Source organism: Nuphar pumila, chromosome 2 (genome assembly GCF_984573655.1).
Source record: "Nuphar pumila chromosome 2, dmNupPumi1.hap1.1, whole genome shotgun sequence".
NCBI lineage: Eukaryota > Viridiplantae > Streptophyta > Magnoliopsida > Nymphaeales > Nymphaeaceae > Nuphar > Nuphar pumila.
In genome coordinates, this window is record NC_143250.1 from 90,581,244 (window position 1) to 90,598,338 (window position 17,095).

Consider the following 17,095-nt stretch of genomic DNA (forward strand, 5'->3'; position numbering starts at 1 on the left):
AGAAGAGATAACTCATCCCACAAAGGGCCAAGAGTGCTATAGTAATCTCTTACACTCATTTCACCTTGCTTAATGGTACGAATTTTTTCTTGGATAAAGAATTGACGAGCAAGGTCTTTTTGGTTATACATACCTTTCATAAAGAACCATGCTTCGTTTGCTAGGCGGAATTTAGCAATGTTGGCGCAAATCTTTAGCTCCACGTTGTTCATGAACCATGCAAGAATTTTTGCATGCTTACTTTCCCAATCTTCAACCTTGGATTGGTGATCTTCAATAGCCTTCATGCGAGCATTTCCTTCTAGGGCTTTTTCTTGATCACCATCTATTTTCATAAGTTGAAGTTGAGGTTCCCTAATGGTGCCCATAACGTATCCCCAAAGCTTTTTACCTTTGAGGTTGTTCTCCATGGCGGCGGCCCACATCATGTAGTTAGTACCATTGAGCTTGAAGGAGAGATCAATCTTTTGTTCTCCTTCCATTATATAATCAACAATGGAGGACAAGCAAAGAGAGATAGAACAAGACAACTAGCTATATGAATCAAGAGCACAACCAAGGCTCTGATACCATGTAATGAAATATGCGGAAAAGAAATGTATGTCCTACAATGGACATTCACACATAGAAATCAAAGAACAAGTCCAAAAGAGGACATACACAAAAGCCAATAATGGCTAGAAAGCATAAAATCTTATAAATGCACTAAAGGGCTCGAAGAAGCCACCCTTTACAAAGGGGGAGACCCCACTTATTTATAGGCAAGAGAGGAGTGAGAGAGGGTTTAGAGAAAGGAGAGAAAAGGCACCATTGGGAGACCCAACAAGGTGTCGTTGGGCTCGGGGGCCCAACGACTCCTTGTTGGGGCCCCCAATGAAGGTGCATTTAATGCACAAAAAGGAAAAAGAAAAAATAAAGAAAAAAGAGAAAAAGGAAAAAGAAAAGAAAAAGTAAAAAAAGGAAAAAGACTATACTGCCCCTATTGGGCGATTTTACAGAAATACCCCTTATCGGGTATGGGTGAATATATATATATATATATATATATTTATATATATATATATTTATATATATATATAAATATTGATTACATGTATATTTTAACAGTACCCCTTCAAGGCTTACGCTCATAGAGGAAGACGATGATGATACCACCTCAAGTGACATACTTTATCTTATGAACAAAGAATTCATGCGGTCTCCTGATCAATCATAGGTTAAAAGGTCAGGTTATCCCTAAGACTTAGGGGTTGACCCCACTACTACAGTAGTAGGATACATCTGAACCAGCCTGACGGGGATCTCCCTACAAAAAATTGTCACCCCGCTACGGACAAGATCACTCAGGCGTCTGGGCACAAAAATACATAACATAAGAAACACCCATATGGCTTCGTTTGTCGTCGAAGTTGGGTTCTTCTGCGTACCAGGAGGTGAACTTGTAATTATTGAAACAATGCATTAGTCATAGGTACACTAACGGATGAATGCACGTTAGTACTACTTATGCATCATCTTAAGTAAGGTACTGATCTCAGTACACTGCATGACCGATCGGGTAAAAAACCCAAATTGTATCCGCATGACTAAGCTACGCTCGAGGAGCTCCTGCTTTGGTTCATATGATACCTATACGCTAAGTTAAATAATACTTGAACTATGATGTTTTCAACTGCGGCCTTGGAGTGACTTTTTATGTCTTCAATGTATTATACTTGTTAGAATTGAAATGTTTTTTTCTACTAGACCGGGAATAGTTTTGACCTTGTTTTATGGGGGATACAGGTATTGAACCTGCGGTATGAGATGCGGAGCAGGGCACCATCAAGATCCAAGGTTTCTCTAAGCTTCGTTAGACATTTTGTTTATAAACCCAAATTATCTAGTACTGCTTTACTAAGCAATATTGTTTGTAATAAATAACTCGTTTTGGTTTGCTTAAATGAAATATTTTGGTGGACAATGCGTGATGGACCACATACCTATGACCCGTCCGACATCTTCTAAACCGGTAACTATCATCTATTTCTGCTACTAAAGTCTTTTCTAAATTTCACTGTAAAGAAAAAAAACAATCCATGAAATTTGGACAAAGTGTTGTTTTGGAAATCCGGGGCATTACAAAAATACATAACAAATGCAAAATAAGATACCTTACACAAGAGTATCTTTTTTAATTGAATGCTTGAAAAAATTGTGAAGGTTGTATATCCCACAAATAAGTCTCCTGGAAAACTCCAGGCAACAGGCATGCAACATTGTCCGGAGGGACCTGGCAACTCTATCTAGACTGTATTGGTGAAGTCCTTTGGAACACCCTTTGACAGAATCTACATATGAAGACAAGTTGGAATGCTTTGATAGCAGTAGACCAATTTCCTGACCAATTCACTCATCTAGACCAAAAATAGCATTTAACTTGTTTATTCACCAATGTATCAACACTTACAATCAGGTGAAAAAAAATTGCCATTTCCTGTAAGCTGTTGCCATCCTAAGATATAGAATTGATTCTTGTGAAATGCATATGATAGACTTGAGGAATTATACCTGAATTCATTATTGGAGGCAATATTACCAGTGGTATAACTCAAGGATCAAATTCCATATACCCTAAGAATTTTGGTATTAGAATACTTGACACTATATTTTGGATAAAAAAATGATTGGTGGATGATGAATAGAGAAAAATGTTCTCGTTTAAATGTGATAACACTTGGCATCTCTTATCTTGATCAATGACAATGGTTGTCCCTTTGATTCTCACATACTATACAAGTTTTCACCCATTTTATTAGATGACAATCTCAGGAAAATATTGCACTGGATAAAAAATGAACAAATAAATCATGATTGGCAATTATAAATAAGAGAATGCACAAAAAGGATTAGGAAAACATGAAACTTGTACAACTAAAAAAAAATTGTATAGAATGATAGAACCGATAATAAGGCCCCTCCATCAGTAAATCTCATGTGGGTTCCACATGCAACAAGGAGTTGTAAAATTGGACAAAATAGGTAGCCATTAGAAATTCATGACAGCAGCTTCAAATTACTTTGAAGAGGTGATTTACAAAGATCATCTTTCTAGATACAATTTAGAATTTTCTTGTTAAATGAGATCAAGAAAACAGATAAGTTTACAAGGTCTACAGTTACTAACCTGCCTTATAACATCATTAAGACCAGGGCAAAGACCCCCACAAGTTACTATTGCTGCATTTACTTCTTCAGGTTTGAAGTATATTTGCTCCCGTGGCCCGGCTCGGTGAACCCTGAAATAGGTTGCTTTATACTTATCAGGCAGCTAAAATAATTATGCTAAATCACTAAAAAATGCATAAACATCAACTTTTTGTGAAAACAGATACAACATTTCAGCAGTTCAGGAAACAGAAAACAACTCATTGGGATTGTTAAAATATATACATATATTCATATATGTATATATTTGTTTATTTATATACATGTAAATGTATATATATATATATATATATATATATATATTTCTTGTTTATGTATATATATACATTTATATGTATATATATTATGTTCCTATGATTGTAAACTAGTAATGCCCACCAGAGGCATTTTCAGCATTTTCTCCCTATGTAATAGGAGCTGCCCATTAGGGGCAGCATTGTAATCTTTCTTTATTTTTTTGTTTGGTGTCCCTTTCACATTAGTGAAAGGGCATTTTTGTAAATAGACAATAGAGCTGTAGGGGCTCCCAAACAGCTATAATTGTAGCTATAGCTGTTGGGAGTGTAAGAAAACAAGTTTCTCCGAAGATGTTCACCAAATCATCAAAGTGGACACTCAAAAGAGTTCCACCAGAGCACCAAAAGAACACACAAAAGTCACACAATGGGCTCACACACCAAATCCACCAAAGGTGGTTAACACAAGAATTAAAAAATATTATTTTATTGATAATGAACCAATGCAAGAAGCATACATAAGAGAGGGGGTTTAACCCCTATATATACATAAGCAACAGCCTCCATAAAGACGTCGGGAGAAGCCCTAATGGCTCTAAATAGAGCCGTTGGGCCTTTCCCAACGTCTCTTTGGTTTTGGATTTTGACAAGTCAACATAGTTGACTAGTTTGCTTCTAACCAAAAAAACAAGAGTCTACTAACCTAGTTATATATATATATATATATATATATATATATATATATATATATATATATATATATATATATCTAAAACTTATGGTTAGATAACCAAAAGTTTGTCTAAGAGAAAGTGAAAACTAGAAGCAATGAGAAGTTTGGTGAAGAAATCCACCAATTGATATTTGGAAGTGACATATGACAGATCAATAGTGTCACATAGATACTCTTCTTATACATAATGACAATCCATCTCTATATGCTTGATATGTTCATGAAAAGTCTGGCTCCTAGCGATGTAAATGGAATTTTTGTTGTCACAGTACATTCGCGATGCTCCTATAATCTGAACTTCCATGTTCGCCAACAATCTTTTAGTCAGACCACTTCTATAGTGGTTATAGACATGGCTCGGTATTCAGCTTCAGTCGAAGAGAGACTATTTGTTGCTTCTTACACCTCCATGAGATCAATAAGTCACCTAAAAGCAAACAAAAAGCAGTGGTTGAGTGTTAGTTATTGTGATCACCTCCCCAGTTAGCATCAATATAAGCAGTTAAATCTAATGATGAAGAAGCAAACAAGAAAAGTCCTCGAAAAATAAAAGTTTTGATACATCTAATAATATGCAAAACTGTTATTTCAAAATGTGTTTTGAGAAGTCTGTTAATGTGTTCTACTCCTTATTTGTCCCCTCTTGTGATGATTATGTCGTCCACGTAAAGGAGAAGGGTAATAATATATGCATAAAAAATCTTAATAAACAAAGTTGTGTCAGTCAAAAAAATTTGAAATCCAGCATCATGCATAACTTGACTAAACCAATTATACTAAGCCTTTGGTGTTTGTTTAAGATCATATAAAGCATTATCTAAACGAAGAGTCTTTCCTTTAGGAATAATTATATCAGGCGGTGCTTCCATATAGACTTCTTCAACCAATTACACATTAAGAAATGCATTCTTAACATCCATTTGATAAATAGGTTATCCCTTCATAGAGACAAGGGCTACTAAGGTCCTAACTATGGTCATCCTAGCAACTGGGGAAAAAGTTTTCTCATAATCTATTTCATACTTTTGGGGATATGCCTTGACAACTAATCTGGCTTTGTACCTTTCAAGAGTTCCATCACTTTTTATTTTTACCTTATATATCTATGGACACCCTATGGGTTTCTTTCCTTAAGAAATATCTTAGACAGTCTAAGTATTCGCCTTTTTTAAGACATCTAATTTTACCCTCAAGGCTTTTACCCATTCAGGATGTTCTTTTGCTTTAGCATAGTTTGAGGGTTTTATATAGGAATGTATTAACACAATGTAAGCTTGATACTTAGGTGAAAAAGACTCATAAGACACAAATTTCTCAAGGGTTTTGATACTCTAGATGACCTTCTAGTTTGTATTTCTATATAGTTTTCATCATTGGTATATTTTTCAGGGGCAAATGGATGTTAAGAATTACTACGCTTGGAATATTAGATACATTTTTTATCCTTATGAGGTTGTTCTTCACTCATCTCATTATCATGAGATTCTTCACTTGCTATATCATTTTTAACTTCCTAATCTTCATCAAGATCACCATCACCATGTTAAATTATGTAATCAAATCATGTAATGTTATATATATATATTTTATATATATAAAGTAATACATATACATATATTAATATATATGTATATGTATCTACTTATTATATATAAAAAATATATTTCTTCTAATAATAGTCATAGGGGTAGTTTAGTCTTTTTACGCATATTCAATTTCTTGAATATGATTGTAATTTATTTTTGCAATTTCTTTTTCTTTTTTTTCCTTAAATCTTTTTTTTTATTTTGTACAATGTACCTTACCTTGGGGGGGCCAACACACTAGTCGTTGGAGGGGCTCCAACGACTATGTGTGGAGCCCCTCCCAAGGCTCTCTCTTGCCCTATAAATAAGGGTTTTTTCCCTTGTATTGGTAAGGCTATGGGATTATAGCCCAAGTTTGTGTTAGTGGAACTTATGACTTTTGGGTTCGTATTTGTGCATTTGTGAGTTTGTGTTGTGCATTGTGTGCACAAGTGTTTCAAGTATTCTTGTTGGAAGTTTGTATACGCATTTATTTTCAAAAATATTGTAATATTGTTCGTAGTATCTTGTTGGAGATGCTTTCACATGGTATCAAAGTCAGGTTTGAAGAAGGAGGATTGTGTGTTTCTTCTCTTTTGAAGTGCCTCAAAAAACGTGCCTTCAAGCTATTGGACTTTGGAGTGGATCATTTCCTTCGGGCAATATTTTAGAAGCCTCTTTTGTCAAGAAAGAGTTGAAAAGCCTTTGAGGTACGTGTTGTTTCTCATAATCTCTCATCTCTAATGGGTGAAAAAGACTCCCATTTCTCTCTTGGGTTCAAACTCAATGGGTTCAACTATCATGTTTGGGCCGGTAACATGGAAGCTCACATCAAAGGAAAAGGGCTTTGGGGATATGTCCAAGGCTCGATTCCCGAACCGGAACCCAAGATAACTTCAATAGAAGAATGAGAGATAAAGATTCTTGAAGGAGATGAAAGAACCAAGGCCCTTGAAGAATATACGAAAAAGCATGAAGAATGAGAAATGAGGAATTTTAAAATCCTCTCTTGGATATTCTCATCCGTAGAAACGAGAATCAATGCAAATATCATAAAGTTCAAGAAGGCTTCTCAAGCATGGGAATATCTTGAGAAGATGTATACCTCGAGGGATTTATCCCATAAATACTATCTCCAAAAGAGGGCACTAACGCTTTAACAAAGAGAAATGTCTATTAGAGAGTACTTTGCCGAGCTCTCGTGTATTTGAGATGAGCTTGCTATGATCGAACCCAAATGGAGTGGTGAAGTCATAGGGCTTCATCACAAACAATTGGAAGAAGATAAATTTTTAAATTTTTTGAATGGGCTTAGACCCGAATTCGAACAAATCCGATCTTCTCTTTTATCCGCTTTTTCTTCTCCCACTCTTGAAGATGTATTAATTAAGTTAAGTGGGGAAGAAACTCGGATGAGTATAAGCAAGAATACCCCAAGTGTATTAGCCACACCTTCAAATAATGAAGATAATGAAGGTGTACATGCCGTTTCAAGACCGGGAAACAACTTAAAGACATACAAGCCTCCTCATTTCAAAAATCAAAATCCAAGTGGACAAGGAGGAAGGAGGGACTATAGCAAGCTTACTTGCTACTTTTGTAAGGAACCGGGGCACATCAAACCCATGTGTCCAAAGTTAAAAAAGCTTCTTGCCATGGCCACTACATCTCAAGAAGGCCCATCATCTTCAAATGAAGCCCTCTCTCTTCAACAAATCGTAGATGCTCTTCAACCCCTTCTAAAAAGGGACACTTCTGGTGCGGCCATGTCAACCTCCTCTCCCCCCGGTAAGACTTCTTGGCTTTTGGATTCGGGTGCTTCCTTTCATATGACTCCAAGTTTTAATCCTTTTTCCGAGTATACAAAAAATCTTCTTTCATCCTTTGTTTCAACCGCGGATGGAACGTCTCTTGAAGTAAAATGAATGGGTAACTTTGAAAAACAAGGATTCTTTATTCCAAAAATTAGATTTATACCCAAATTAAACTTAAATTTACTTTCCGTTTCTCAACTCTCGGATCATGGGTGTGATATAAAATTGTCATTTAACAAATGTTGGATACAGGATCGCCAGTCCAGGAGATTGATTGGGGAAGGCTTTAGGAAGGGTGATCTTTACTATGTCGATTCTCTTCAAGTTCCAAAGAATCTTTTTTTTAATGTTGTCCAAAAAGATATTAATGTATGACACAAAAGACTTGGACATCCAAATATTGTAAAAAAATTCCATTTACCTTTTGTCAAAAGCTTATGCAAAAGTGATTTCATCTTGCTTTACTGATACTGTTTTATTTGTTAAGAAATCTAATGCAGGGATTGTTATTTTACTTCTATATGTGGATGATATGCTTATAACCAGAAATGATTCTAAAGGGGTTAAAAGCATAAAATCAAATTTTAAAGGATAAGTTTGAAATGTCTGACTTGGGTTTTCTAACTTATTTTTTGGGTATTGAAGTAGTTTACTCTCATAGAGGGTATTTTTTGTCTCAAACTAAGCTTGCGTCTGAGATTATTGACAGGTCAGGTATTACTGATGATAAGGTTTGTGAAACTCTTGCTATAGTAGGAGCTAAAATGAAGATTGATGATGGTGTTCTTTTATCTAATCTTACTCCCTACAGAAAGCTTGTAGGATCCTTGATGTATCTGAGTATTACAAAACCAGATATCTCACATGCAGTTCATACGGCAAGCCAGTTTCAGCATGCACCAACCTCCGTTCACATGAGTGCTATTTTATGAGTCGTAAGATACATAAAGAGCACTCTAAATAAGAGAGTTTTCTTATCATCTTCCTTTGATTTAAAATTAATTGCATATACTGACTCTGATTGGGGAGGTGACCCAAATAACCGTCACTCTACCACTGGTTTTGTGTGTTCTTAGGAGATTCGCTGATTTCATAGAGATGTAAGAAGCAACAAAAGGTGTCTCTATCATCAACTGAAGTCGAATATCGTGTCATGGAGACTACTACTATGGAAATTGTATGGATCCATCAGTTGCTGGAAGATATGGGGATCACAATAGAAGGGCCCACCAAGCTATGCTGTGACAACAAAAGTGCGATTTATATTACTAAGAATCACACTTTCTATGAGCGGATCAAACACATAGAAATGGATTGTCATTATGTTCGTGAGGCGTATCTCAAAGGAGTCATTGACCTTCCATATGTCACATCAGAATATCAGTTGGCGGATTTCTTCACTAAAGCTTTGTGTGCTTCGCGCTTCAACTTCCTTCTTAGCAAACTTTCGGTCATCCTGCCCTAAGTTTGAGGGGGGGTGTTAAATTATGTAATCAAATTATGTAATCAAATCATGTAATGTTATATATATATATATATATATATTATATATATAAAGTAATACATATATATATATATATTAATATATATGTATCGACTTATTAAATATATATAATATATATTTCTTCTAATAGTAGTTGTAGGGGTAGTTTAGTCTTTTTACGCATATTCAATTTCTTGAATATGATTGTAATTTATTTTTGCAATTTCTTTTTCTTTTTTTTTCCTTAAATCTTTTTTATTTTATTTTGTACAATGTACCTTACCTTGGGGGGGGGGGGGGGCAACACACTAGTCGTTGGACCCCCTCCAACGGTCACATTTGTGACCGTTGGAGGGGCTCCAACGACTATGTGTGGAGCCCCTCCCAAGGCTCTCTCTTGCCCTATAAATAAGGGCTTTTCCCTTTGTATTGGTAAGCCTTTGGGATTATAGCTCAAGCTTGTGTTAGTGGAACTTATGACTTTTGGGTTTGTATTTGTGTATTTGTGAGTTTGTGTTGTGCATTGTGTGCATAAGTGTTTCAAGTATTCCTGTTGGGCGTTTGTATACACATTTATTTTCAAAAATATTGTAATATTGTTCGTAGTATCTTGTTGGAGATACTTTCACACATCAAACATTGAAATTAAATCCAATAAGAAAGAATACTCAATTATTTCCTTAGGAATTTCAAATTCAAAAAACTTTTCTTTTTCTAAAAAAGATACATTTCTTGAAACATACAATTTTTTATTTTTAAAATCAAAGCATCTATAGCCTTTTTGGTTATTTGCATATCCTAAAAAGACACAAGGAATATCACGAGGAGAAAGTTTATCATTTTTATCAGTGAAAACAAAACATTTACACCCAAAAACTCTTAATCTAGAATAATTAGGGATAAGTTTAAAAAGTTTTTCAACTGATGATACATTTTTCAAAGAGGCAGATGGCATTTTATTAATAAGATAAACTGCAGTTAATGTGGCTTTAGCCCAAAAATCTTTAGGTACTTGGTTTGAAATAAGCAAAGTTATTGTGGTTTCTATGATATGCCTATGTTTTCTTTCAACTAAACCATTTTTTTGTGGAGTGTAGGAACAAAATTTTGGATGTGTGATACCATTTAATTCTAGGTAATCTTTAAATTCTTTTGATAAAAATTCTCCTCTTGAATCAGTGCGAAAGATAGAGATATCATTTTGAAACTTATTTTTGCCCAATTTGTAAAATATTTGAAAGTATAAAAAAACTTCATGTTCGTGTTTAAGAAAATAAATCCAAGTGTCTAGTAAAATCATTAACAAAGAATACATAATATGCAAACATACCCTTATATATAATAGATGATGGGCCCTAAACATCCGAATATATTAACTCAAGCGGTCGTGTAGAGATAAAGGTTCTTTCTTGAAATGACAATCTCTTCATTTTGCCAAGAATACAATTTTCACATGTAAAATTTTCAAGATTACAAAACTTTTTCATATTTGAAAATGTTGAATTTTGGATACATTAGGATGGTCAAACCTTTTATACCATAAATCCAAATTTAGGTTCTGAACATTATAACAAAAGGTATTCTTGGGTATTTTCAAACAATCTATATAGTATAAACTTCCTTCTCTATGGCATTCCCCAATCAACTTCCCTGACTAGCGATCTTGCACTCGACAACCAATAGAAGAGAAGAAAACATTATATCTATGGTTAGATAAATGAGAAATAGATAAAAGATTTAGATTTAATTTGGAAATATATCTAATTTTTGGAAAAGAAAACCTTTTTGAGTTTTGAGAAATATTTTCAAAAATTTTTATTCTCTTTATCTAAAGAGATGTCCCATCGACAGTAAATACATTTGACCAGCTTGAGTTATAACATTCAAATTAAATATCACCATTTGGTGTCATATGAAATGAGACACTTGAGTCAAGAATCCAAAGAGATTCGCCAGGATCAGAAATGCCAACAGAAGAGACCGCGACTTCGGTTCATGAAGCTTCTTTAAGTAAGGGTTGAAGGGCTTCTACATGTTAAGTCAAGGATATGTTCCCAATGGTTGACTTTTGAGTAGTTTTGAATTCACTTGACTCTTGTGTAACTAAATCAACCTTCTTCTCATAAGGTCTCTTCAACTTAGGGCAATAAGTTTTGACGTGTCCCAGTTCGTGACAATAATAGCAAATAATTTTTTTCTTCTCAAACTCATTGCCTTGTTTACCATAGTGATCATTGTTTGGTCTTCCATAGTGTGGTGGTTTGTAAATACAGACATGGTTTCCCGACCTAGATATGGTTAGAACCGAGTCATCATCATTCTTAGATGTCTTCTTTTTAAGCCTATTTTCCTCCATACTTAGCTCTTCAATGGTATCTTCAATAGAGGAAACTTTCTCCCTACGAAGAAAAGCTGATTTTGTAGACTCAAACTCTAGTCTTAGGCCATTGATAAATTAATAGAAATACCCTGCATTAATTTGTCTTTGGTGGAGTTCTATATCTTCGAGACAATGCCATCTAGGCTCAAGAAGAATCAACTCATTCCAAAGATTGAATAACTCACTAAAGTATTCTCTAATACTTTTTTCTTCTTGAGTCATAGTATGTATTTTGTCTTGTAAATTGCATACATATGCGATATCTTTAAAATAATATACTCTTAAGATGATCTCATTCTTTAATTGCATGTTCAAATTTGGCAAGACCAGAGCACTTTTTGATATGAACACTACTAGTGAGCCAAGACATAATCTTAGCATCCCCCTTCTCCATTCTTTCCATTTTTTCTCATATGTGACCATAGCATTGGTCTTTTCAACCTTTGTAAGAGGTACTTCTTTTTCACCTTCTATCTTAATAAGAATTAGTTTGGGTTTCGAATCAGACTCATCCACTAATCCCCACAACCCTTTTCCCCATATGAGGTGCTTCATGATTAAAGACCATGTTACATGATTTGTATCATTGAACTTGATGGGTTTTATGGCGACATTTTAATTGTCATCCATTTTTATAAGAGCTAAAGAGAATAAAACAAAAAATAGAGACGAGGGAGAAAAAAAAAAGAGAGAGAAAGAAACAAAAAGAAGATCACGAGCACTACACCACCAAGTGAACACCAACAATAAAAAGCACAAACACTCCACAAAGTGAGCACCACCAAATTTTTTCTTGGAACACAATAATGATCTCAGAAGCACTTGAATGGGTTTTGCAAAAAAGGCTTCAACTCTTTCAAATCTTGAGTAGCACACTTCCCAATTCACCAAAAAATAAAATCAACTTGATCACCAAACTCTGATACCATGTAAAAAAAAACAAAATTTTCCGAAGATTTTCACCAAATTATCAAAGTGGACACTCAAAAAAGTTCCACCAAAGCACCAAAAGAATACACAAAAGCCACACAATGGGCTCACATACCAAATCCACCAAAGGTGGTTAATGCAAGAATTAAAAAATAAATATTTTATTGAAAATGAACCAATGCAAGAAGCATACATAAGAGAGGGGGTTTCACCCCTATATATACATAAGCAACAACCTCGATAGAGACATTGGGAGAGGCCCAACAGCTCTAAATAGAGCCGTTGGGCCTTTCCCAATGTCTCTTTGGTTTTGGATTTTGACTAGTCAATATATATATATATATATATATATATATATATATATTTTTTTTTACATTTTTAACATGGAGATCCCCAACAGCTCTATTGAGCTTTCTTGTGGCCTATTTAAAGAGGGTTTCAGCCCCTCTGTTAATGCTTTTCTTAAGCATTTGAATACAAATTATATTTATTTTTATTCTGCTCTCTTTCTCCTTTTGTGAGTATGATGTATTAGCTCTTTGTGACTTATTATATTTTTCCCATTAGAGGCTTTTGTGTGTGCACACGCATTGTAGCCCTTAGTGGCATTGTTCTAGTGCACTTGTTTTCATTACAGGGATGTAGTTATAAGGAATAGCCTTTCCAAAATTTTCCTGAGTTTAATGGATGCCTGCGAACAGCCAATGGGAACACACAGCTGACCATAGAAAGAACACAGGCAGTGCAGATTTGTGACATGGGACCCCTATGTAGATCTCATGGAAATTTTCAGGAAAATAGAAGAGTGCTACAATGCTCAAATGCTTCAGTTAATTAATTCAACTGTCCTTTTCACTTCGTTCCTCTCTCTCTCTCTCTCTCTCTCTCTCTCTCTCTCTCACACACACACACACACACACACATACACAGGAAGTTGGATGCAGGTGTCACTCATCACAATGTTACATGTAGAATGGTGCAGCAGCTCAGAGAGGAAGCTAGATGCAGGTGTCACTCATCACAATGATACATTTAGAATGGTGCAGCATCTCTGAGCAATGCCACTCATAGTGTTACTATTAAAGGTCATAGCAACATTCCATGTATGTGCGCATGTGCATGTCTGTGCACAACACATTCAATTAACCAAAAAGAAGCTAGACTTGTCAATTCTTCTGTTGGAGCCTAATCTTTGTGATAGATTTTTGTTGTTCCCAAGATGAAGGCCAAGCTCACATCTACAAGTTAGTTTCAAAATAAAGTAGCTAAAGAAATGTTTAAAGATACATTTTGTATGCTCAAGGATAGGCTAGCTTTGGCTTGTAGCCTTAATTCAGTAAATGAGAACAATGTGTGCATTGCTGAGTAGGAGAATGCAGTATTAGAGTTTTTCTTTTCCGGTTATAGAATGTAAATTGAAGTCTAAAGATGATGACTCTAGTTTGTAGCTCCATGGCAAGGACCCCCATTACTTTGAAGATAACACGATTTCTTTTTACCGAGATTTTCTAGAACAGAAGAGCCCAATATATCCTGATATTTCCAAATATTAGCAAGTCTAAACTCAACATGATATTATTCCCAACTTGTGATCCTAATATGAGAATATTATCTTGCTTCCCATAACTTACAATAGCAAAACCAAGCTTCAGTTTATATTTTATTTTTTCATCTTTCTTAATGTATGGCATGTTTTTTGCCAGATTTTTCTGAGAAAATTAAAGCTTTTTTTGAAAATCGCTCAACGTACTCTTTTGTTTTTGAGGAAGTTAAATTTACTGGTCATAAAAGTAGAAGTCTTTACAGCATAGGCCTCCCAACATACTCTTTAAATGATCAATCCTAGGAACAACATTTGTTACATAGGTATGCATTTTTTTTTCTTTGGGGAGGGGGAAATTGAATAATATCTTTTGAGAACAAAATTCATGACGTGTCTTCTAACACCGTACTAACATTAAGTTATACTGATCTTCTATCTAGCAATGATGCTTTTATATATTCAGTTCAGGGGAGATAAGCATTCAAAATATTTGACAGTTTCAGGCTTTAAAAATTATTATCAAATCTTCAGCCAAAGTTAAAACCATCTTATTCTTTTTATCATTGCAATGAGGATTGACTGAAGCTTTTATTGTGTTTCCACACACACACTAACATATGCATGCACGCTCAAGAACAGACACATAGAGAGAGAAAGAGAGTACATATGATTGCAAACTTTTTGACATAAGCATACAACTGTAAGAATCATCCTAGAACAAAAACAGTATTTCAGGAGAACTGATTAACAAACCATCATCCAGACAGAATTTGCCTCAAATAAGATTCCAAAGTTTTTAGTTTCCATTCAAACCAGACCGTACTCATAAAAAAATCTACTATAATCCATATTTCATCCAACTCATATCTTCAAGTACAAAGATCCACTCCAGAGACAGAAAATCCCAATATTTACTTTTTTTGAAAATCAATCTCGATATCCTTGTGCGCCTATGTCACAGGGACTCGCCCAACTGGGTGCCGCACCCACATCGACGCGACACGACGTGGGTGCGCATGCGGGTGCGGCACCCGGTGCCGTCAATCTGACCCTGGGTGCGTTGACCGCACCCAGGGTCATTTATGTCCAACTTTTGGACTTTAACTTTATATATGTCACAGGGACTCTTCAACTGGGTGCCGCACCCGCACCCGATCCACTCCAGTGACATAGTTGTGCGCATGTAATAAGGCTTGGGATATTTACCATTGCTCCACCCAAGTGCAATCTGGATCAACACACTCAGCGCCAGCAGAACTAGGTGTAGAGTAGTGTATAACCTGGCATTAAAAACAAAGATTGGTTAAGGGGTCCTATGATTATATAAGCATGAAGATGCAAGATCAACTTGTTTCTATACTACACAGTTATTTTTCAGCATAAGTTGCAGCAGAACTGGAAAAAAGGAAAACAAAAAAGGCAACAGAATACGAGGGATATGAAATGTCGAAACTACTGGATACCCTTTGTTTGAAACTGTGCAGCAGCACATAAAGTGAATGCTATTAGTGACCGTGCTTGCAGGCAAAACTCTGTTTATCATTTATGATGCAAGGGATGACAGACTTCACAATTAATGAACTGGGAAGACAGAGTCTCTCTTCAGCAGTCCTTTTATTGATTAATCTTGAAGGTATCCTCTGTGCAAATGATAAGGTATCAGGGCTTCCAAAAATAGTGGTATTATGCATAATATATATCAGTAAAAGTTGAGCTGAACTTGAGGAACCAAAGGTGCCAAATTCCAGGACAAATTATACACTGATGTATCTAGGATTGAAAAAGGGTGTATTACGTTCAGAAACTTGAGAATGATGGACATACATGTTCCTCTCTCTCAAAGATATTCCGTTTGCACGTTGAATGTGAGAGAATATTTATGGATAACCCCTATGGCCCAACCGGAGCTACTCAACACTAAAGTTAAGCAGATCGATGATAAAACAAATTTCTACATACATGAACTTTAAGGTTAAGATTAAAAGAAAAAGGAAAGCGTTCCGCTAGCATTAACCATGAAGGAGCCGAAACTAATTGACGGATAATTGGGAAGACTAAGAACAAACCAAGGCCCTCAGCGAAAGCGAGAAGGAAATTGACAAGAAAACCAATGCAGAGTTTGGTATTAAGTACCTTGAGGAGCACCCTGTCATTATCATTCACGTATCCGTTCCATCGTTCATCTGACGGATACCCATTCAGGAAATCATCCGTCACAGGGCACCTGTAATAGTAAGAGCCAGAAAACAATTAATTCCAAAACAAGACCACTATAACAATGCTCGACAGCATCCTACCACTTGCAGGTATGTATAATATATAAAAAGAAAATAGGAGGGTAGGAGGAGACCTGCTCTGGAGGCAAAAGGTGGAGGGAACGGACTGAAGATCGAAGACGTCTCTGAGATGATGAATGTTGAACCTGCGCTCGAATTCCTGCTGGTACTTTGTTTTCCATTCCGGATCGCTGAAGTCGAGCTGTTCTTGACTTACAGCTCGAGCGAAGAAACGGGTCCTTCTTGCGGATATTGGGATCCTTCTCGGTTGGAGGGAAGCAGCAGCAGGGGCGGAGGTCGGCTTGTGAGAGGATTGGAGGCAACGGAGAGATTTGGAGGCGTTTCCAATGGAGAAGAAACGAGGAGAGACGGCCTCCATTGCCCCACCACGAGCTCCAGCAATTAAACACGGAAGCTGATAAAATCTAACAGCAAACCTCACCCTCTGTCTCCAGTTTTAAGGTTCGGAATGCCAAGTAGGAGGAGTCCCTTTTTCTTTTTCTTTCGGGCGCAGGTGGGGGCAGACGCGCGGCCTTCTTTTGAGTTCAGGAAAGGGACGTCCCCGCACAGCGTACCTCACTTTTTCAACAAACAAAATTACAGGCGTGTCTCACCTGGACACCAAATTGTAGCAAGACACCTAGCTCTTTACCAAGCCTTCCAATATAATAGCATCTGCCTGAATTGGCTCATTCCCATGCCTTACCCTTAGCAGCCAGCTTTATCAATGTTTTATAATAAAACCAAAGTAGGAATCTGGAAGCAGTTGACTGTTACTCTGTAAAAAAAAGTTTTTACAAAAAACTCAAACTTTTTATAAGAATATTGAATGTTTCCTTTTTTGCATGAAAGCAACCCCTCCCTTAAAAGCATTTCATTTCATTGACTGTCTTCCACCATCTTCATCTTCCTTCTCTCTCTCTCTCAA

The 17,095-nt window shown here is 36.0% G+C and overlaps 1 protein-coding gene across 1 annotated transcript in view; it reads right to left on the bottom strand.

Moving 5' to 3' along the window:
* The window catches only part of LOC149846057 (ATP-dependent 6-phosphofructokinase 5, chloroplastic-like), a 36,631-nt gene extending 19,995 nt beyond the window's left edge, over positions 1–16,636 (bottom strand). Inside the window, exons 1-4 of the mRNA XM_089996142.1 lie at positions 16,242–16,636; positions 16,025–16,115; positions 15,098–15,171; positions 3,167–3,278 (exon numbers count right to left, since the gene is read on the bottom strand). Of these exons, the coding sequence (XP_089852268.1) occupies positions 3,167–3,278; positions 15,098–15,171; positions 16,025–16,115; positions 16,242–16,546 (582 nt within the window). The 5' untranslated portion in view covers positions 16,547–16,636. The remainder of the gene's footprint in view (positions 1–3,166; positions 3,279–15,097; positions 15,172–16,024; positions 16,116–16,241) is intronic.
* Positions 16,637–17,095: the final 459 nt, after the last annotated feature.